General features: G+C 38.4%; 2 protein-coding genes and 1 long non-coding RNA gene across 4 annotated transcripts; 2 read left to right on the top strand and 1 right to left on the bottom strand.

Moving 5' to 3' along the window:
• Positions 1–12,175: 12,175 nt before the first annotated feature.
• LOC122988147 lies at positions 12,176–15,443 on the top strand. 2 transcript variants are annotated; one of them, XR_006404718.1, is made up of 3 exons: positions 12,176–12,316; positions 13,800–13,973; positions 14,858–15,443. It is a non-coding gene; the product is annotated as an uncharacterized LOC122988147 (long non-coding RNA). The 2 variants fall into 2 exon arrangements; XR_006404717.1 differs by lacking the exon at positions 12,176–12,316 and having other exon boundaries at positions 13,452–13,973.
• Positions 15,444–16,085: 642 nt separating this feature from the next.
• On the top strand, positions 16,086–20,488 carry LOC122988146. Its single transcript, XM_044360314.1, has 5 exons — positions 16,086–16,439; positions 16,549–17,157; positions 17,575–17,700; positions 18,206–18,378; positions 19,827–20,488. The coding sequence occupies exons 1-5, from the start codon at positions 16,356–16,358 to the stop codon at positions 19,870–19,872; spliced, it is 1,038 nt and encodes a 345-aa protein (XP_044216249.1). The 5' UTR covers positions 16,086–16,355; the 3' UTR covers positions 19,873–20,488.
• Positions 20,033–22,826, bottom strand: LOC122988145. The gene is made up of 2 exons (XM_044360313.1): positions 21,993–22,826; positions 20,033–20,990 (listed from the first exon to the last, which is right to left on the bottom strand). Exons 1-2 carry the CDS (start codon positions 22,818–22,820, stop codon positions 20,664–20,666), a joined length of 1,155 nt encoding a protein of 384 aa, XP_044216248.1. The 5' UTR covers positions 22,821–22,826; the 3' UTR covers positions 20,033–20,663.
• Between the last annotated feature and the right edge of the window lie 839 nt (positions 22,827–23,665).

The following is a 23,665-nucleotide window of genomic DNA, read 5'->3' as shown; positions in this document are numbered from 1 at the left end:
AGTAATAATCTACCAAACACAAATTTCCTTACTTTTTATGCCAAGTTTATGTTAATAGGAAAGAAAGTGATACCTGAGGTGTATTCCAGAAAGCAGGATTAGTGAAAACTCTGAGTTTGTTCAGCCTGAGATGAGGGAAACTCTGGGTTTTCAGTTCCAGAGAGAGAGCTAGCTTAAACTGTTGGTCAGTTACCATGGTAACTTAAACTTTGGATCAGTTACCATGGTGACACCATGGTGTGAAGCTAAGCTGTTCGCTGTATCAAAGTGCGTATTGAAGCGCGTTAATTAGTTGAGGTTTACTGTCAGTCAGAATCTGAATCCTGGCTGGATATTAGTTTAATTACTCAGGACTATCTGAAGTTAACGCTTTTATGCACATCAGTCATTCCTGGAACAGCGTTTTTTTTTTCTCTGATATTCAAATATTACACAATAAAACCTCTGCATGTCCTTCTGTTATAACACTGTGACTCTGCACACAAGACAGCTGTCAGTTTATCAGAACAGCTCCTGCACTGAAATGTTTATTGCACATAATGTGTGATCTCAATTTCATTTTTTTAAAATGGGTATGAAGCTTTATAATTATCTCCATCACTCATGATGTGATTGGTCGCAATGATGGAACATCATACTCATAATATTGGAGATTGTATATTAAAATTTCAAAGTGAGCAGGATTGTGGTGCAGCTGCAGAATGTAGTTTGAAAGAACATGTTTTAACAGCATTTCAGTATTTGAATTTGCTACATTTGTTGAAGTAGCTACAGTAGATACAAATAGACATCTAAACATTTAAAATCTGCTGTATTTTAACCTTGATCCCTTTTCAAGTGCAAATCACCAAACACATTATTATTGGATCAGACTGTGAGCTTACAGTCATGTCTCTATGTCTTTGATCTATATATTCTTTAAATTTTGAACTATATTTTTCATCTTCAGTTGCTGCCTCCTGTGTTTTATCCCCATCAGATTAAAGCTGAACTAATATATTTAAAATGTAATGTAGCTGCAGCCTGATACACAGTCAGATTCCACTTTATCATCATTAAGGAAATGTAAGTCTGGTAAATGATGAATTCATGGACAACACTGAATAAAGCTTAATGGTTTTAACTTATTGACACTTTTCTCTGACTCTGGTTCTTTTTCTTAAAGATAAATGTGCAACGTCCACATTCACATGAATTAATACTCTACCTACACTGGATTAAAATGGAGGCTCTGCCTTTTATTTACCTGTTGTCTCCTCACTTTGGTCTTGGTTACAATATAGCTGAACATGTTACTATATTGCTTTGACACACAGCATGTTGGTGTTCAAGTTTGCTTTCTGTTGAAGTGTAAAATGTTCTAAAACTGGTGTAAAATATTGTTGGCCGTTCAGGTTTATACAGAAATCATGAATGTTGCGCAGCATTTAATGTGACGTCATTATATAGACTTTCTCTGACCTCAACTCTGACCGACTTCCAGCGTCCCGGCATCAGACTTTATGATCCAACCGATAAAGATTTATACTGTCTGTTAATATTAGACTTTTGTTCCGGGTTTTTTGTTCCAAAGTTCAGAGCTGCTGATCTGTTATCAGATTTCCTTAAAGAACACTTCAGATTAAAGATGAATACAGAGAGTTGAGACTGTTTGTGAATCAACAGACCTTAAAACAGACCTGGTTGGTTTCCTGGTTGAAGCTGCTGATTAATTTCACCCTCACTCATCAGCTTGATTCAGATTATTTTCAACATATAAAGGTAACGTAACCAGCAGTTTTCACCATGTTTGTGTCTGCGGGTGTTAAAATGATCTGATAACAGTAGAGATGGTAGTTATAGTGATGAGTTATGTTGCTTTGTTGACTGCATTGGTGGAATGAACGAAACACCAGAAGAAAGAAATAAGAGTCCATATCAATACTCTTTTTCATTACTAAAGATTTTTTTAAACATTATTAAAAAAAAAAAAATAAATTCAGAACAGGATTAGAATAGATTTATATTTTAAATATGACAAAATATTGTTTCTTACAGCTACAACAGTAAGGTTTTCATCAGCAAAGTCACTATATAAATTCAACAATATCACACTTGAAAGAAATAAAAAATGTCAGTAAAATAAATGATATTCCTGACATTAAAAATTCGAGTTAAGTTTAGAAAGAATGAAGAACACAGACATGTCATTATCTTCATCCTGTCGTCCTCCTCCCTCTGCTGCTGGTTGAGAGGAGGGGCTGTTTCAGCCAGTAGCTAAGTTTACAGGAATATCACACATTTTAATACACGTTAGAAACTAAGCTAAACACAAACACCGACAAATAGAGCAGAGGAGAGGACAGCGATGCTGGCGCGACCACAAATAACGGCAAACCGCGGTAGAGACTCAGCAGTTTCCCGGTCTACACAGGAGGCGTTCAGGTACAGTGTTGAACGTAGATCACCCGTGTTCTGAGCTCTGTGTTCAGAGCTGAAAACACAAATTTGTATGTAGTTACGCGAGTAAAATGGAGGAAAAAAAGACTTGACAGTGCTGTGGAAAAAAGAGGAGTCTTATCCTCACAACACACTTTTGATAAGACAAATTTTATTTAATATTTACTACTGATGTTACCTTGAGGATGACACTGAACTGAGCAACTCAATGTGAAGACCTGTCCTACACTAACAAATAAAGGTGAAATTCACATAACACTGCAAGTTCTGGTAAATTACATAGTAATGACGGAAAGTTACATTCTAAAACATTTTGACCAAAACCTGTTTAAGCCAAAAAAGATCCTCATAAACATGTTATGTTTATGACACACACACACACACACACACACACACACACACGTTGATAGGCTCGTGATTTCTTGTAGGTGGCAGTACTGGAACTGAAAGTCTTCAACGGAGCAGAGCAGATGGATAAAAACTGATATCTGACGCAGGGTAAGTGTTAATAAAACATTATTTTACCATGAAAGTCTCAGTCAGTTTTCACCCTGAGGACTGTAGAGGGGAGAACAGTTAGAATGAACTTTTGTGGATATAAAGAGGAAATAAAACAGGCAGATACTAACTTGTTTGGGTGTTTTCTCTCTCGTTGCTGTGACTCTTCAACAGACTTATTTCTCTTGAATCTTGCTTTCTAAACTCACAGTCAGTGTTACTGGTTTACCTTACTGGTTTACTGAAGTCCACAAGATGAGTGTTTGTGTGGAGGAAGAGGAGGACAGAGCAGAGCCTCCAGTATCCAACGTTCTGTCTATGAAGAGTGACCAGCACAACGATCATTTTCCGACCTTCAGTAATAAACCTGGACCCTCAAACACAAAGTAAGAGAGCTGCTACTAACTCATTTATATGACTCATTAGGGCCTTGGCACTGAAAGTGTGAGGAACCTGTTGTTTTTGTAGGGATTATTAGGTCAGAGTGGTGAGAAGAGAGAGAGAGAGGTGGGGTTTAAGGTGCTCGAAAACTCACAAAACTTTGCACATGCATCAGAAGTGAGCAGAAATGATATCTTTTATAGTGATAGGGCTTGGGCGTTGCCAGCAGGCTCCATAGCGCAGTAATTTTATACCCAGAAGTCAAACTTTTTTGGCTTCATTCACCACAATTTTAATAGGAATGAACGGGCCCTGGCCTCCTACTCTGTATCCAGTTCTCTTTATACGTCCATGCATGAAGCCAAAAACTTCCAGGTATAAAATTACTCAGATCTTCCACATCTTTGAGGCCCATAGAGCATGAGCAGCAGAGACTTCTGCCAGCTTAGATGGCTAATTCCCGTTTAGCCTTTTCCCATGATTGTGTGCTGGAAAAATGCCTTTTGGGCCAATGTGCATCACATGATGAGCCTAGAAGTTGTAATTACATGGTTTAGCTGCTGTGTCGGTTGGCTTCAAAGCCTGCTGCTTTTCCTGGGGTCTTGGGCTCAAGGTACTTGAAAATTCATGAAACTTTCCACATGTGTCAGAAGTGGTGGGAAATTACATGTTTTATAGTGATTGGGCTCATTTGTCGTCATATCCATTCAGTCACATGCAACACTGAAAAATCCTAACCTTCAGGTTTGATATGAGTTACATAATTTCAATTTTCCTTGAAATATTTAGCCAAATAAACAATTTCCATTGTTCAAAAGACACCCTAATCATATTCTGGTTTATTAAATAATAAATTCACAATCAGAATATCAATAAATACAAACTCAAACAATTAATAAATAATATGAACGCATTCTGCCAGTAGAAATGGTTCATGTGCCTCTGGGCAGGACACAGTATAAATACTGAATACAGGTTGTTATTCATGTGCAGGTGTTTGTTAAACAGCTAACAGGCTGCAGAGAGAAAACAGCTGCTCTGGCAGTGATAACTGTTCACCTTTATTAGTATTATCACAGTGCACATGTGTGCAGACACAAACTCCATGAAAAATTGCTACAGCTGTGAAAGTCGAATGACAGCTCATCCAGCTGTGATCAGCTTCTGCCGTCATCAGAAACAGACGTCGCTTCATGTGATGCTTCAGACGAAAGAATGTCCCATGTGTCTAAAAACATATTTCCTTGTTTCCTCTCTCCTCACTTGGTTTCCTTGCGTCTCTCCATGCATCCACAGTGGGAGGGACTGAGACACAAGGAAAGGACGCAAGTGAGGGAAACGTGGATGCAATTTAAGAGACTTGGGATGTACCCATGGTGTGGTCTACACATGATATACAGCAACATTACGTATAATTAGTGGGTGTATCGCCACATTGTGGACACAGGAGGTGTTATTTAAATCCTACATACAATATCCAATAATCATGAAAATGTATATCCATGACAGTTGCCCTCTGGTAAATGTATTTCTGCATTAATATTTCACTTGTGTAGTACTGTCTACAGGCAACAGGAAGTGAAGCCTAAATGACACATGGTTTATAAATGTACACACAATTTCCAATATGTCAGCCAGCGCCACACACTGCACACGGGAAATAATATTTTACCCATTCACACAGTGTCCTATAATCCAGAAAATTCAAAGCCGTATCAACCGACCTCCAGAAGCGATACCACAGATGTCGCTCCCTCTGATGCATGCGAGATGTGAGGGTCCAGTCATCGCTGCTTGCGATGTATATTTTTGTTTGTATATTAAAATTTCTTTCAAGGAGTCACATTATATGAATAAAAACATCTTGGTGTGTTACAGAGGTCAGACAGACCACAGACAGAGAGCAAAGTCTCCAGCATCAGACTGTCTGTCTATGAAGAATGACTGGTCCAGAGATCATCCTCCAACCTTCAGGAATGAACCTGGACCCTCAGACACAAAGTAAGAGACTGTTTCTGTTGTAAACTGCTCTGCTAAAATATTTTCTATTCATGATGCAGAAGTATTATTATACACTGTTTCAAACTAAGATGGATCTTAATCTGCGTTTTATAAACAGAAACTACAGATGGTATTTCTGTCACAACCTGAGAACCTCCATGTCAGAATTTCCACTTCAAGAAGATATTCATACATCTTTGCCCCAACGTTGAAGTCACTGTAAAGAACTGCAACTATTCAAAACCTGAAAGAATGTGCTTCAAATGTGTAATTCATTTTCTCATGTTTTTGCTCAAAATATACCTCAGGTCAGCTGTTATAAGCTACCAGATATCATGTTGACTCAGTGCATATTATAGTGCAATATGTGGTGAAAAGGTTATTTGTAGAAATGCTTTGCTCACCTTGATTATGTGTGTTTGAGTTTTCTCTTCAGCTAACTGCTTATATAAAATATTATGAAGAAAATTAAGCTCAAAGGTCCACTTACTAATTTTTTGGAGCTTGCAGTTGAAAGCTCTGAATCATTAGTAAGTAGACCTTACTAAAGCATGTAACATACTGTTACATTCTGTCTGTCTTAGACTGCTGGTCTACCACAATTTTTAGACCACTTCTAACCTCAGTTCAAACCTAACTAACCCAAGATAAACTGCCCAAAGGCACTGTAAAGCAGGAAAGGACATAATCAGCTCTCTTTAATGGAAGGCTTTTAAAGTAAAGCAGTGAAGTGTTGAGTTTGTGTTAATAGCAAACTACAGGCAGATCACTAAATGTTTAGTAAGACAGCCAGATAAGAAACACAGGTATGGGTTATTTTAGACTAAAATAAATGAATATAATTTATAGGCACAGTTGGTATTATAATGTAACAATGTAAATGTAAAACAGATTACAACAGTCTCCCCACAACAGACATCATCTGACTGGTTTTATATAAAATAATCTGCAGACCTGATCTACATGATGGAGTGACGTGTGTTTACTGTAGCTAACGTTAGTCCAGCTGCTGGAAACAATTGCTCAGCTGGACAGATGTCCTGGGGACGGAACAATACTGTTGCTTTGACTTTATCTGTCCATTTCCTGCCACCGCTAAAATACATTTATACTCAGATCAGGGGAGTGTCGCTTAGACAGTTAGTCAATTTTGTGTTGATTTTGTTGGAAGCATGTGTAATTAGAGTCCTGCTGTCTGACAGTCAGCTCTCAGCCTGCATTAACCGAGCAGCTGCTTCTGTTCAACATGTTAGTTTAGCGTTAGCATGACCACACAGCCGCCAGACAACAACTCCGTGGAGTTTTCACAGCTTTATGCTTCAGAGTCAAACCAGACAACACAGTGCACAGATCGAGGCTTGCTGCGAGTCTGCAACTTTTTTTTTCGCAGGGAGGTGCGTTCGTTTTACAGCTTGTGCGGCCCTTACAGGCAATCACCAAAAACACCTGTAACTCAATTTCACTAAAAGAGTAAGAGGCTTCACCTGGTGGCGCAACTGCGAACTGCAGCAAATCTGCAGAACATTTTCTGACAGTTACACTGCACATCCCTTGTCTTCTGCATTATCGGTTAGTGTATTTTCAATCGGTTGAATTATTAATGCCAATTAACCCATAATCGATGAATCATTGACATCCCTAATATATATCACCTATCTAGGCCCAATTTGCAACATAGCCAAGCCTATGTGATATTAATGAGAGCTCTTTTTCACTGTTTGCATTTGACAGTTTTTAACCTGCATCCTGTTGGGTTCAGGTGTTTGGAGTTTCCATTTTATAAACTTGTACATTCTAAACCTTCTTCAGCTCTGAACAGATTATGAAACACTGAATGATTTCAATCAGAATAATCTGCTTCTAACACTACATGATTTCTTCTTTATTCAGAATGAAATACTGCAGTTTGTCAGAGATCAGCTGTGCTCCTCTCGCCTTAGCTCTGAAGTCCGACCCCTCCCATCTGAGAGAGCTGGATCTGAGTAACAACAAAATACAAGTTTCAGAAATGAAGCTACTGTGTGATTTTCTGGAGAGCCCACACTGTAGACTGGAGACTCTGAGGTCAGACACCATTTCTACCATTAATATGATGTTAAAGTTGTGGTGACACTAAACTACAGACATGAGGATGATTTTAATGAGGTAAAATCCCCTTTAGTAGGACACTGCTGTGATACGTTATGCAGACGTGGTGCAACAACAGATTAATAAAATATAAATCATTTATTTCAATTAAACACTCTCCAACCAATATCAGCACAGAAAATAAATGATTTAAGCAAGAAAGTCAGTAAATCAGTGTACAGTGATCTATAAATGAATGTGTACAGTATCTATTGTCCACAGCTATTTATACCGTATGAAAAGCTCCTCCTCCACTTCATTAAATCCCTGCAGCATCTGAAGTCAGCAGGACTGATATGTTGATAAATCTGCAGCCTCTGAGAAGTGCTGCACCAGAGTGCAGTGCCGTTACACATGACTGTTCACTGTGTTTACCTTCATTAAATCTCCTGATGACACTAGGCTGCTACAGTATAACCACACACACCTCTACACAAATCAGACAGGTTGGTTATAACTCAATATTCTGCCTTTTTATGAAGGAGACTTCAAGTTAGTGGGGCTCATCAGCCTCTTTTCCAACTTTCTTTTTAGCAAAAGTAGCATCTCATGTTTTATCCATGAGACACATTACGATGCAAACGCTGTTGTGTAACATTAATTACTAAACTATGTGACCGTGTACAAGGTAAGATACATTAGGCTACAATTATTGCTGAAATAGCATCGGTATGATGGGCTATAATCATATAAACGGCTTCACCAAACCATTTTTGAAATTTCTATTGTTATTATATTAACTGATGAAAAAACCACTCCATCTGTCTTTGGCTGCAGATTTGTGGTGATGTGTGTTCATGTCGTGATGCTCTGAACCATCCAGACATTTCCTGAAGAAAAGCTTTCTGTTTGTTGAGCTGTCGTTATCATGTGATAACGATGATTGGCACAAGTGTTTCAGAGCTATGAGACCAGTGATGTGGCCACCACACCAATTGATCTACTTTTTTCATTTTGTTTGTGAACGCAGAATTCAGACGAACAAACAGTTGAAAGCATCCAAACAGTGTCAACATAAAAATGATTCAATTTATGAATTTTATTAAAGCCATTGCTTCCCTGTTAATAATCTTTTCATTTAATCCTGAATTGTGAAGCACTTTGTAAAGTCTGTTTCAATATGAGCTCTATAGATTAATCATTTATCAGCCTTCTGACGTTTAATTATGATGATTGATATTGTTTCCACTAGGATTTTTTCAGGGCGGTTGGTAGGCCCCCTGAAACTACTACTTTTGTTACAGAGCAGGCGTGTCACAGATACAGATATGCAGTGTCGACAGTGTCGTCATAGATGCGCGCAGTAAGGCAGTTCTCTGTATCGCTGTATTTCTCTGCACTGAGCTGAAATGAAACAAGTGCAGAAAAAATAGGTAAATGAATATTAAACAAATATTATCAATATTTATTTACAACACATAAATAAACATAGGCCTTATGGAAGGATAGATGGACCAATAAGTCTCTATCTTAGAAACAAATCTGGATTCTCACAGCCTCTATGTGGTCCTTAATATAGATCAATGTTTGTAATATAACAAAATAACAAAACTGACTTATGGAGAATTAATTTGCTTGAACTTAAATCCAAATCAAGACAACAGTTTGATTTATAAATTAATCAGATGAATGATGAATCAGCATTTTGTTTCCTAATAACTGAAACTGTTAATTTTAGTGCTGTATTTACAACAGTTACCTAGGTCAACAACCTTCTAACAGCTGAAGAAAACATCATGTTAACAGAGTTGTTGTGTAGTGTTAGTATCTGTGTTAAAAGATCTGTAAGTCCTTTTGTAGCAGGTTTGAATCTTGTGCTTTGACTTTTGTTTGTTAGGATGTCCTTTAGTTTGGATAACAGATTTTGCCTTTAAAAATATTTACAGAACAATAATTCATCTAGATACAGGTGGAAGTCAGACATTAACAGTTTTTTCTGCTTCCTGCTTTGAATGTGTTCATGTCTCCCCATCACCTGACGCCTGACACCTGCCTCTGTGTGTTTCTCTTCACTCTTTCAACTTTTTCTTTAAATCTTGAATCAGTTGCATCTTCTTTGTTTTGAATCAGTTCTTTACTTTCTCCTTGTTTTTTTTTAACACCATTAAGTGACATCCTGCAATTCTTCCTCACTTCTGTCTCATGTCTCCTGATTTCTTCACTCACTCTGAAAATGTAAAAGCTTTTCTTTTAAAAAAGAATAGAGATTTTCTAGCTACTTATTTTGTTGTATTTTATCTGACATTATTATTTGTCATTATTATTTATTTATGCTGCACATCAGTTAATGTCATATATGATCCTCTGAACTCTGATTCATTCGTCTGTCCCATGAAAGCTGCTCTAGGCTGCCCGCTAGCTTCAGCACGGAGGGTTCGTTTGTTTTACACACCTGCGTAGCAGGAGCAGGTGGTGGTTTGTTGGTTCATGTTAACAGTAACAGCCGTCTCCGTGCCTCATACAGGGATACAGTGTTCAACCGGAAAACAAAACGAGCCCTCCTAGAAGCTGCAACAAACTGCGGTAGGAACCTAGTCTGAGCTAGCCGCTGTAAAGTGATAGAAGTTTGGATAAATGCTGTTTCTGAAGTTGAGAGGTGGATAAACAGCATTTACGTGCATTTAGCGCTCCTGCTATCATGTTAGTATACGTTACATTTGTCTTTATTTGTTTCTTTTGGGAGGGGCGGGGGGTCAGGTAATGGTAGGGGAAACACTGCACATAAGACATGTTTTTTTGAGACTTTTAACTTGTCCAGTAGGGCGAGTAAATTTCTCTTCTACTTGTCCTATTAAAAAATCAGACAAGCCTTAATGTCGAGCCCTGGCATGGAGACGTCCACGCAGTCCATGTGCCTAAGACCTACTTCGCTGCACTTGGCATTTATTATTAAATTTAAAATGAGGGTTAAAAATATTGAACTGAGGTTGCAATGCATGGTTTTGCATCCACGTAGAACCGGGCCTGAGGAGGAAAATTTACGGACATTTGTTAAAAATTGAAGCAAGATGTAGGCCTATACATGGGTGCTGGTGAGAAAAAAAAATTTGACTCAACTTTTTTCTGTTGGTGTCCACCGACGAACGCCGAGGTGTGAAGTCACCTAGGGGGGTCCGGAGGCATGCCCCCCCTAAAAAATGTTCTCTAAATGGTGCAATTTGGTGCATTCTGGCCATGATTTTTGTCCCTGTCAAAGGCACCAATTTATGCATGAAAAGTATAAAATAAAATATTTTACCTTCAAAAAGTATGCTATTTCTCTCCTTACTGAACAAAAAACTTGTAGGCCTACTTATTTTAACTGTTCAACTATATTTTAGAATAAAAATAACATAAATATCTATACTTATTATCATTATCAACTTTTTAAAGGCAACCAGAATCTACATCAGTCAGTAAAAGAAAAAGGTTAAAAATCTTGTCAATTTCATATTAACATATGTGACTGAACACTGACAATCACTAGTCTTACTGGTAATCCTTATCAGTTTGGTTCTTTATCAATACTTTTATAGGTTCTTTTTTATTAATGAATAATTCTTTTTAAAAAAGAATAAATTTGGAACAGGACTAAACATTGTTTCTAGAGCAGCAACAGTAATGCTTACAACAATAAAGTCACTGTAAAAACTCAATATCTCTGGAAACAAATCTAAAATGTCAATAAAATAAATAATATTGCAGACATTCAAATACTGAGTGAAGTTTAGAAAGAAAGAAGAACATAGACATCAGTCATTATCAGCCTTTCCTCCTGTCCTCCTTCTCCTCCCTCTGCTGCTGATGTGATTGACTGCTGCAGGTACCGCTGATAGTGACAAGAGGCTGCTTTGTCTCAGCCAGCAGCTGAGTTTACAAGAATGAGCCAAATTTGAAGATTGGTGACAAACTAAGCTAAACAGTTAGACTACATACAGACAGCTTTAGTTTTAGCTTGTTGGTAACAATTAGCCATTAGCCAAGCTAGCGCGCTGTGGTTGTGTAAAACATAGCAGCAGTGGATGAGAGACTGTGGACAGAGCAGTTGAAAATATCACTTTTCTACATGTTTATGCCTGTTGATCAGGTGTATTGATAGGTAGTAAAAAGCCAATACTCTAAGGTGTTATTGCACTTACGGAGTAACGAGCGTAGTTGTTGTCAATTCGAGTAATCTTCACTTCACATGTGCTCTGCTGTTCGCTGACTTTGCTCTGTGTGTGTGTGTGTGTGTGGAGGAGAGGCTGCAGCTTGAGAATAAGTTACACTAAAATGTTAAAAAGTACTGATAAAAGAACTGGTAACATCTGAGCTTATCAGTACTACAGTCTTTAATAATTTATCCCCGGGGCCCGTTTAATACTGGGTTTTGGTACCCATCCCTACAGAGAAATAAGTGCACATTAAATAAAACTGCCATATCTTTGATTATTTTTGATAAAAGATGTATAAGTCGATGTGTAAACAACTGCAGGAAGCTGGAACAAGCGTTGACGTCTGGAACAATGAACATCTCTTTCTCTAGCCGTTTAATCCTATACAAAGTGAAAAGCAGAAATGCAGTGTCAGAGTAAAATCTTTTTTGTGTTAGCGGTAAAAATAAACGGACTATGACAGAACAAATAATTCACTTTTAACGGAAATTCGTCTGTAGATGGAGCTCTTCCACCCATGTAATCTGCTTCTAATGCTACATGATTTCTTCTTTATTCAGAATGATGAAATGCAGTTTGTCAGAGATTAGCTGTGCTTCTCTGGCCTCAGCTCTGAAGTCCAACCCCTCCCATCTGAGAGAGCTGGATCTAAGTAAAAACTTCAGTCTGAAGGATTCAGGAACGAAGCTGCTGTGTGATTTTCTGGGGAGTCCAAACTGTAGACTGGAGACTCTGAGGTCAGACACCATTTCTTACTTCTGTGCTGAGATTAATATGATGTGAAAGTTGTGGTGACACTAAACTGCAGACATAAGGATGATTTTTATGAGGTAAAACCCCCTTCAGATTTAGACATTCAAATGTTGTTTTCAAATATTTAAATACTATTTAAAGCTCCCCTCCAGTTTATTTTGACATTTTTGAGATTTTTCACATTTTTATGAGTCATTTCCTGAACATGTTGAATAGCCACAATGTTCACCAAATATTTTATGAAAAATAACTTAATTTTGCACTCATCGTTAAGCTGTTGCTAAAAGGAAATAATGACGTATGACTATAGCAGAATGCTGCAGTCATATGTCATCTTCATAAAATTCTTTGTTTTTGTGAGCATCATGTAGGCTACTGATACAGTATCAGGTGCCTGTGTTTCATACTAAATAGGCTACTGGCAACAATGGATTAATGCTTAAAATATGAATCCAACCAAAATCAGCACAGAAAATAGTGTTTAATATGTTTAAAGCAGGAAAGTCAGTAAATCAGTCTGCAGTGATATATAAATGAATGTGGATGATTCCTACGTTATTTGTTGTCCACACAGTCCGTACGCCTAAGACCTTCCACGCTGCACTTGGCATTTATTATTCAAATTTCAACTGAGGATGCAAAATATTGAACTGAGGTTGCAATGCATGCTTTTGCATCCACGTAGAACCGGGCCTGAGGAGGAAAGTTTATGGACATTCAGTAAAAAATAAAACAAAATGTCATTGGTTATGTTACATGATCCATCAATAAAGAAGTCATCGTCTGATTTCACCTATAGATTTCACATATCTCTGTTACTGACGTGTAACCTAGGCTATATAGCTAATGCTGTATTAAGTGGACAGGTTAGGCTATAATATCACTACCATTGCTAAACATCACCAGTGTGCTAGAATGGCAATCTGGTTGCCATGGTAACATATTACGTCTCACTATTAACCACACCCCCATTTTCTGTTTGAGAAACAATGTTAACTGTTAAATAGGAAGTAACACTGGCTGGAGTGGGGCTGTAATTATTTAATTTTAAACCATAGTTAACAATTTAAAAACATACTTTCAAACATTCAGATCTTTGGTTTAAATCAGTTGATAACATTAAAACATCTATGACCACATAGACTTTATACTGATCCATACTGAGCATCTTTTTGGTCTTCATATTTAATATAACATGAAAAAGCTGCACTGGCTAATTCACTGTTAAGTCACTGTGCTTTTATTGAAGTAGCAGCAAGTTGTCATTAATATTAATGAGAGCTCTTTTTCACTGTTTGTATTTGACAGTGTTTAACCTGCATCCTGTTGGGTTCAGGTGTTTGGAGTTTCCATTTTATTAACTTGTACATTCTAAACCCTCTTCAGCTCTGAACAGATTATGAAACATTGAATGATTTCAATCAGAATAATCTGCTTCTAACGCTACATGATTTCTTCTTTATTCAGATTGAGGTTGTGCAGTTTGTCAGAGATCAGCTGTGCTTCTTTGGCCTCAGCTCTGAAGTCCAACCCCTCCCATCTGAGAGAGCTCGATCTGTGGGGAAACTACCTGTCGTCTTCAGAAGTGAAGCTGCTGTCTAATCTGAAGGAGAGTCCATACTATAGACTGAAGATTCTGAGGTCAGTGGAGACTTGGAGTCAATCTGTGCTGGTTTCAGCAGTTTTGTATTAAACACAGTTAGTATCAAAGCAAAGGTCCAGTATTTCCTGGTGAACCTCCAACCTTCTCAGTTGCTGCTTTCAACAGTAAAGCTGTGAGAGGAGAGCAGTGACAGGCTTCAGGATTGGACCAAACGACAGAGAGAGAGAGATAGAGAGAGAGAACAGTCAGCCAATCAGATCAGCCAGAAGCTTGTTGTGATCATGTGTTTGAGTTGATGTGAAGATGACTGTTGTTGTTGTGTTCATGTCTGCGGGAAATAAAGCTGGATTACAGCTGACAGCCTTACAAGATGTATAGAGACAGTGGTCCTCATTCATCCAACTGTCGTACCATCAACTGTGATCTGAAAGTGTTTGTTCTCTCATTTCAACACTAAAGAATTGATCAGTTCATCTTTGTCAGAGCTCTAAGATCTGTCTGACTGAAGCCTGCAAATCACTGGCTCTGATTTCACAGAACCATCATTACGTTTACTAACCATCATACGTTTAGTAACCATGTGGTCTTTATACAGACCAGAACCTCTGCTGAAGTCCAGGAGTCACATCTTTATATCTGTCCATCACTTATTTTGTTTCCTTCAAATATTTTCAATGACAGCCTCCATTTTTATTTATCAAATGATATTTCAAAAGTAGATAAGATGTTGATCAACACACAGAGACTCCTGCTTTAACTTTAACAGCAGGTTACACATAACTGTTCCACTTCTGGTCTGAACAGGACTGAAGTCCCTGCTGGTCTTTATACTGGATGTGCTGCATCACTGACTGACAGCTGATGAAGTGAGTCTCACTAAACACTGATTTATGAGCTCCGTTGTTTCTTCCTCTCTTATCAGATGGGGGTGGTCTCTGTAAGAGTGACTGAATATCCAGGAGTTCGTGTTGAGAGAGGATCAGCTATATCCTGATGATCCAGAGAGGGTGAAGCAGCAGCAGCAGCTTGTGTGTAGAGAGGCTCTGACTCAGCCATGTTACTGTGAGGTAGAGTGGAGAGGAGGGCTTCATCCAGCAGTGACTGACAGAGGAATCAGAAGGAGTGGAGATGACTCTCAGTGCTGCAGTCTGAACTGATCTGAGAACAGCTCCACTGTCAGACACAAAGTCAAGTCCACCATCATCCCTTTGTGTTCCTCTGGATCTGACAGAGTATCATCAGTGTATCTGGACTGCTCTGCTGCTGCTCTGTCCTTCTACACAGTCTCTGCAGACACACACAGACTCCTCCACTCAACCACCTCCTCCACCCTCCTCCTGGACCTGAGTCTGAGTCTGGATTTTGGTCCATGTGGATCATCTCCAGCAGAGGCTCATTTAGAAAGACTTGTAAAAATAATGTCTTTGTATTTAAGTTTTAAATGCCTCTTTACTGTCAAACATGTGATCATATGTATCTGTTGAAACCAGAGTGACACTGCAAATTATTGCAGAATCACTTGACACCATAACCATTAATTTACAGGATTTACAGGATTGTACATATCAGAGAATATTATATATCAACATATAATATTGAGTAGGCTAGTAGTGTGATGCGTGAAACAAACATCCCTCAGGATTATGTGAGATCTGTCAATTAGAGGAATCAGTGCAGCATGTAATTTTTCACTGCTATAAATACTCTTGAGAATGAGAAGCACTAAAGATGGAAATCAGGAAGCTTGAAGTGGAAGAAATGAGTCTAAAAAATGTATTTGCCATCAGGTTAGTGAGTCTATTCCATTATATGAAAGAACTGGCTGATCAAAAGATTTAGTGTTCAGTGAAATATAGGAGATGGGTCATAACATTTCTGATATGCAAGAATGTTTGTTGCTTCACATCTATGAGACTCTGTGTGTTTGTTCTGTTTCATTTAATTAAATGAAGATTAAACACAATTAACTTTAGTCTTTGTTGTTATTTAATAACCACTAATAAATAAAACAATTTGTATAGGAGCAAATAAAAATTAATTTAAAAAAAGATTAACATTGTACGGAGCCCCTAAAGGGACATGGGGAAAATTTTTTTTTAGATATGTTTCTCGTGCTCACGAGAAAATTTCTAGTGCTCACTAGAACATTTCTAGTGCGCACGAGAAAATTTCAAGTGCTCACGAGAAAATTTCTAGTGGTCACTAGAACATTTCTAGTGCTCACGAGAACATTTCTAGTGCGCACGAGAAAATTTCAAGTGCTCACGAGAAAATTTCTAGTGCTCACTAGAACATTTCTAGTGCGCACTAGATACCACTTTTTCGTGCGCACAAGAAAACATCTCGTGAGCACGAGATCAACATAATCAACAGTAGGAGTTGTGCTTGCTGTGATTAAGCCTCCAAGACAAGCACAAAGGATGGCAGCAGAAGTAGATTTATTGTCGTTCCTGAAAATGCGGAATATACCTGATAGTGTCATCAACCAACTAAAAGATGACAAGGTGAGGATAATTGTTAACTTTCACATAAAGTAAGCAATAGCCTACATTTCATGTTGCTAGCTTTCTGGAGGCTGTGTAATTTTGCAAACGTTTGCCTTGCATTTTACAGATCGACATCAATGTCATAGGTGTTATGACAGATGAGGAGTTAAGCCAGTATATCGTAAGATATGGGGACCGACTTGCGCTCAGAGCATTTTGTCGTCAAAGAACTGTGACAAACGAAGAGTCGGGAGGAGTAGAGACAGTGAAATCCGCTCTCATGCAGAAATTAAGAGACAGATTAAGAACTCCTGCTAACAGTGACACACAAGGCCCCGGTATTGGCAATAAAAATGCAGCCAAAGTCACCCGGCGGGTTGAAATGGGATGGCTCCACTTTGAGAGCGGAACTTATCACCAGGTCAGAACGAGAAAAGGAGGAGGAACACGGAATCTGTCGGTCCAGAAATCAGTGACTATGGGTGAACTGGTGGAGACAGGCAAAGGCTTGTTTTTTCCAAATGGGCATTCATCCAAAGGACCAATGGAAGACTTCGAGTTTGACATTTGTGATTACAGTCACAATTCTGTGCCCCATGAAGTCACGGTGGGCCAGCTGTACGAACAGACTAAACTACGAATGCTGCGCATCTACGCAACAACCAAGGCTAAAGACATTATACTCCTCTCAGATGAATCATCGGACTTCGAGCCAACACATAAGAGGCCAATGAAGGTAATTTATCTTCTGCCACATTTGTGGTATCAATACATAGGCTACTGTAGATATTTAATTTATATTGATTGGTTGTTTATTGCTATGGTTTTAAAACGGCGCAGATTGTGGGTGAAAATGCTGCACTATACGTAGAATTAATGACTTCCTTTATGGTTGGTGTGGTTGTATACCACACCTGTCTCATATGCTGAGTATGATGTATGTTGTAAAAAGATATGCATTTGATACATATTTATTGTTCTCAAAGATTAGCCAATTTAATAAGTTTCACCTTAGCTTTCCTACCTGTGCTCTCATTCAATGTGACCTGTACATTCACAGATGTCATTTATTTTTTAGGATAAATCTATTGTCTTAACTCTATGTCAAGTCTGTATAAGCCCATAATTTGCTGATTTGCTGACTTTTTTATAGGCTAGGACAATGAAGACACGATCCTTGAGGAACAAGACCAGGAGACGTCATCAAGTGGATCATCCAGAGAGCTCCTCTGATTTAGATCTAGCTCCCAGTGGCTCAATGCAGAAAAACCATGAAAAAGTAAGCCCTAGTATTGCATTTTTATGGATCCAGGCTGTGCTATACAGTACAGAACTTGTATTGTCTGAAGATTTTTTTGTACCAAAATGTTACGTATTCTTTAAAATTCAAACAAAAATTGATTAATCAAAAGTTATAGTTTCCTGTAGTGGCATTTGAGTTACATCTGCGTGACACAGCAGCTATGTTAATAATAAATCACAGGTGAAGTCTATGAGGACACAGAAATGGTCTTTAAGAGACCACAATTTTGTTGCAAGTTGTAAATCCATCTTAAATTTTAACTGCAGTTAAGATGGGAGTCTGCAAACGCTTTTGAGTTTAATGCTACATTAAGTCAAAATGCATACACCAAAAAATGTACTCAGGTGCAGGGTGTTATAATCACATGAATACACATAACAGCTTGGATCAGATGATTCAAAAACATAGATAATATAATAATTACACATTAATAATAATACATTTGTTTGTTTTGTTGTTTTTTATGTTTAATTATCAATAGAGAGGAGAGACAATCAGCCAATCAAGATCAGCAACTCCTGAGATGGGTAACACAGAGGTCCTGCATCCACGACCTTCTGATGATGTTGGCAGTCATACTCAGCAGTCAACAAGAAGGCATGGATCTGAAGATGACTGTTTAAAGCCTGTGCCAAATCAAGATGCAGACCAGTTGTTAAGTGATGTCTCAGATTCCCCTCTTGCTCCTGCCATTCAACAATCTCTTGAGGACTTTGAAGTGAACTTTGGACCCATTGCTGGTGATGATAGTGATAATCAAGACACCACCCTTCCCTGGAATCCACATGACTTAAGCAGCATGCAGGTAAAATGTAGAACTAAGTTCTAATAGTACTGTAAAATTATTAGTGCCATTGTCAATTACTTTAAAGAGTTTTTCTTATTCATTATTCTGTCTATAAAATGTACAAGAACTGTAACATTACCATCCCAAGTTCTCTCACCCCAAGTTCATGTTTTTAAATTAATTTTTCATCCAAATATTCCAAAATAAATTTCCAATTTCATGCATCATAGTATGAAATAGAAAAGCAGCAAATCTAAAACCACAACATTATCACCATTTTTGCATGCTAATTGATATATTGATTGTCAAGATCTTTGATTCTTTTTCTGTTCACTAAGTGATTAATCAATCAATAATCACACCTAATTACCTTTTTAAAATATCTTGCAGCACTCTACATTCAATGATGGACCTGTATCATCAAGCTGTCTTCCAGCATCACCAGATCCATTTGACAAAGAAATCCTCCTTTTGAAATTAAGACGAGTAAACATAGTTGATGATGTCCTTAATGTCTTCATGGATCCAAAAGTACTGAATGCTAGTCTAAGAATGGAGTTTACAAATGAGAAAGCTATGGACAGTGATGGTGTGTCAAGAGAGGCGTACTCCGCATTCTGGGACCATTTCTTGGACCAGTGTGAGGGGGAAGATGAACGAGTACCCAGACTACGACCAGACTATTCTGAGAAGAAATGGCAAGCTCTCGGAAGAGTGTGGTTGAAAGGATACCTGGACCACAAATTCCTACCAATCAGACTGTCACCAGCCTTTGTTCTTGCCTGTTGTCAAGGAGTTAGCTCAGTGGATGAAGAACTCTTGATGATGTCATTTGCCAGATTTCTTTCAGAGAATGAGCGTGCGTCGCTTGAAAAAGCACTACAGGGCAACATTGATGAAACTGTTGAGGAGGACTTACTCGATGTCTTCTCAAGAATGGGCTCACACTGCCTGCCCCCTAAAGACAACTTACGGGCTGCCATTTTAACAATGGCACACAAAGCTCTTCTTCAAGAGCCAAAGTTCATAATTGACTGTTTCCACTCCAGTGTTCACAATGCTATGCCAACGCTCATAACCAAAGACAACATAATGGAGCTCTATGAATCTAAGAGGCCAACTAACAAGAAAGTGGCCCAGATGATAAAACCATCAACTGAAAGCCTAAATCCACAAGAGCAGACTGCTCTTAACCACCTGCTACGGTATGTGAGAAGCATCGACCAAAGAAGACTGGAGATCTTCTTACGCTTCTGCACAGGATCTACTGTGCTGTGCAAAGACACAATCGAAGTAACTTTTAATGCATTGTGTGGTTTAAGTCGCAGGCCTGTAGCACACACATGTGGAGCAGTTCTTGAGTTACCATACACCTACAGCTCATACCCTGAGTTTCGTAAAGAATTTGATAATGTCTTGTCTGGCGACTGCTTTACAATGGATATTGTGTAGTGAATGCAAAGGATCTTGCACATCCCTCTTCTACACTGAGATTATTATGGCATTTGTCTGAAGCAAAACTGTTTCTACAGATTTACATTTATTTAGATTTAAATCCTTGAAGCATTGTTCATTTATTGTTCTTATTAAAACAGAAACAGTTGACATTTTTTGATTTTTTATTTTCTTATTGTAAATGATTTTTCTGTAATTTGTTAGTACACTGAGATTGAAATTTTCCACAAGACGGTTAAAGATTCATAATTTTGATAAGTCAGTAGGGTCTGCTCTCACAGGTGAGTGTCCCTTTTTGTACAATTATTACATTTTCATGTGCATCTTTGCAATGCAATTGTTATTCTGAATGAAGTTCATCATTCAGCATTTTCATCAGCATTCAACAAAGAAATACCTGTTCAATGCACATACAGTACCATTTCAAATGGCTGTTTTTCTTTGAGCCTCATATGGTAAATATACTGACAGTTAACTACGAAGAGCATAATATTCTCAAATAAATATTCAGTTCCTCTTTCATGTCCTGCCTTGTTGTTTCTCTTTGTAATCAGTGTGCATATAGTGACATATCAATCCTTTTTGCCCCTCAATATTGCTGAAAATGTTCTTAATGTCTGTGGCATAGCACTGTTCCAGTGTAGTCAGTGTGCACATGTTGTACCCCTGAATAATCTGAATAATAATCCATCTCAAATTAGAGAGCAGATGTTATCTCATTCCTCAAATGCAGGTACAAATCCAATGCTTGATAAGCATCAGCTGGAAGATGCAGCTGTGACTCTGCCATCAGAATGTTGCAGATGTTGTAGATGTCTGTGTCACATGGCACTGCTGGTCGAAATGTGCAGTTACTCTGACACAACTGTGCATCAGCTCTGTCCACTGGGGAAATGCAGTCATAAGTTGTGTAGAGTTCTGGGAACATGTACATGATTCGGGGGCGACCACTGGGCACCCTGTCATTCTTTGATGGTCTGATGACATGTGAATCCCACACATGGATGGTCTCGTCTAATTCATCCTGGAAAAACAGTATAGAGAGAAAGAAAAGTTAATTAATATGCAATTTGTTATTCTCATCATGCGCTCCTTAAGTAAGTTATGAGATGACTTGAAATAAATCATGTTAAATCTTGAAGTTTTTGATGAAGTTAGGAGAAATTGAGTGGAAAAGGACCAGCATAAATAATTTAATAAATTAATAAAAAATAAATTAATAAAAACAGTGTTTGCTGCCCACTATGCTTGTACTGGGGAAAAATCACTATTATATGATGAGACGTTATTTCATGCGGATAGTTAAATGAGTGAAGTTGTCACAACTCTTCTTCTGTATGTCTGTGTCTGTATGGAGACAGCTCTACCCGCTGAGAGAGATTAGACTACAGGACACTGGTGAAGTGAGTTTCAGGGTGAATATTTAATACTGTTGAACCCACAATGAATATCCGAACAGCTGTCAAAAGTTCAACCTAAAACTAACTTCACCACCTTGCTGTTGTCGAATGAAGACAGAAATCATCAGATCAATTTTATGATTGTTTCACAGCGGTAACATTCAACATAATACATCTAGAAGTCGAGTGTAAAGTAAAGACAGATTATAGTTATTTGAAGAAACGCGATCAAGAAGAAGATACACCAAGCAACAAAAATAAAATAGCTTTAGGCTTTTGCTAAAAAATTTCAGATGTAACTAAAATCTTGATCATGAATTTTACATAAGTAACTGTAAATTAATAGGCCTAAGCCTAAACATTTTTCTCCAGTAATGAAACGGATTACAATTTTGTTTATTTTGTAATTAAATTAGGTCTACCTAACCCCCCAACACTGATTATGAATTAATAGGCTATTGTAGGACACCGATGACAGTGATTAAGAAGACAGATGGACATGATGAGACACGAGTCCTAATATTCACAACCAGTGTCCACTCATGGGAGGATGTTAAAAGAAAAAACGAACATTTGTGGGCCTCAATTAAGGATGAAAATAGATATAACAATGCATTATAGCTTACCTGAATGATACTCATAAAGCAGAACTGAATTAGACCTCGGTCCAAATATGTACCACCGAACAAACCATGGTCCTTCAGGTCAGTGAACAGAGAGATGTAGAACTCCATTGATTCCTTTCTGAGGAAACCCCACCAACTCTCTATGCGCTGATTTGCTGTGCTTGCCCCTTCGATGTAGCTGTCAATATCAGAGCCGTCATGAATGTTACGACGGAGAAAATGCTGAAAGTCTCTGACTTTAACATTTTCAGTGCCCCGGTCGCCTCTGACAATTCTTGGACAACCACCGAATTTCTGGACTGCCTCCATATAGTAGCCTCCAATGATTTTTGGGTCACTGCTGGTCGTAAATGCATTCATCCAGATAATTTTCCGGGAAAATCCGTCAATACAGCCGTTTATACAGATACCAAATGGTTTCAGTTTGTCATAAGAGTCAAAGTGCCAAATATAATTGGGCCCTTTTGCAAAATAGTTTCGACGATGGAGCCGCCTCCTTCCTCTGAGTTCAACACCCCTTGGGTCAAGTTCTTTAAGAATTAAGCGTACCTCTTCTTTCTTGATGTGTAATCCGTTCTCCTTGCATTTAGTGTACATCCACCTATACCCACACAGCTGGCCACTTGTTTGTAACTGTTGGTGAATGAAATCAACTACACGATCCAAAGGGGTGTATCCCTTGCGCCGAAACAGACTACATGCTTTCAAAATTCGTTTTAAATGTCTTTCAGACACAACATAGCGATGACGACTTGCAAGCAAAGCAGCAATGTCCTTACAATGAAGTCCTAGTTCGAAATACAGCCGAATTAACTCCTGAACTGGCATTTTCACACAGACATCAAACCAAATACAGTGGATCTCCCACAAAACATGCGCGCGCATCCAATGCTTTCTCGTGCGCACTAGAAATGTTCTCGTGAGCACTAGAAATGTTCTCGTGAGCACTAGAAATTTTCTCGTGAGCACTAGAAATTTTCTCGTGCGCACTAGAAATGTTTTCGTGAGCACTAGAAATTTTCTCGTGCGCACTAGAAATTTTCTCGTGAGCACTAGAAATTTTCTCGTGCGCACTAGAAATGTTCTCGTGAGCACTAGAAATGTTCTCGTGCGCACTAGAAATGTTCTCGTGCGCACGAGAAACGTATCTAAAAAAAAAAATTTTCCCATGTCCCTTTAGGGGCTCCGTAACATTGAACCCTGTATACAGTTAGCTAGTTTAGTCCAGTGGTTCCCAACCTAGGGGTCGGGCCGTGTCTATTTTATGTTGATGTTACTCCCGTGTAAGAAAGACATAGTACTGAGTCAGTGCACCTGACCTGTTCGCTGTCTATCGGCGGAGATGCTGAACTATTAAAATTATATGGAGCCCCTAAAGGGACATGGGGAAAAAATTTTTTTTAGATATGTTTAACTAGAAAATTTCTAGTGCTCACAAGATACTACTTTTTCGTGCACACAAGAAAACATCTCGTGCTCTCACAAAATGTTCTCGTGCGCACGAGAAAGCATTGGATGCGCGCGCATGTTTTGTGGGAGATCCACTGCATTTGGTTTGAGGTCTGTGTGAAAATGCCAGTTCAGGAGTTAATTCGGGTGTATTTCGAACTAGGACTTCATTGTAAGGACATTGCTGCTTTGCTTGCAAGTCGTCATCGCTATGTTGTGTCTGA

Source organism: Thunnus albacares, chromosome 8 (assembly GCF_914725855.1).
Source record: "Thunnus albacares chromosome 8, fThuAlb1.1, whole genome shotgun sequence".
Lineage (NCBI taxonomy): Eukaryota > Metazoa > Chordata > Actinopteri > Scombriformes > Scombridae > Thunnus > Thunnus albacares.
This window is presented reverse-complemented; position numbering and strand designations above follow the sequence as displayed.

Bases quoted from the DNA above. Each gene is read 5' to 3' on its own strand.
- LOC122988146 (XM_044360314.1), top strand. From the start codon at position 16,356: ATGGCAGCAGAAGTAGATTTATTGTCGTTCCTGAAAATGCGGAATATA. The intron at 16,440-16,548 runs GTGAGGATAATT...TGCATTTTACAG, and splicing joins ACCAACTAAAAGATGACAAG to ATCGACATCAATGTCATAGG. The intron at 17,158-17,574 runs GTAATTTATCTT...ACTTTTTTATAG, and splicing joins CACATAAGAGGCCAATGAAG to GCTAGGACAATGAAGACACG.
- LOC122988145 (XM_044360313.1), bottom strand. From the start codon at position 22,820: ATGCCAGTTCAGGAGTTAATTCGGCTGTATTTCGAACTAGGACTTCAT. The intron at 20,991-21,992 runs GTAAGCTATAAT...CTGTTTTTCCAG, and splicing joins GCTTTATGAGTATCATTCAG to GATGAATTAGACGAGACCAT.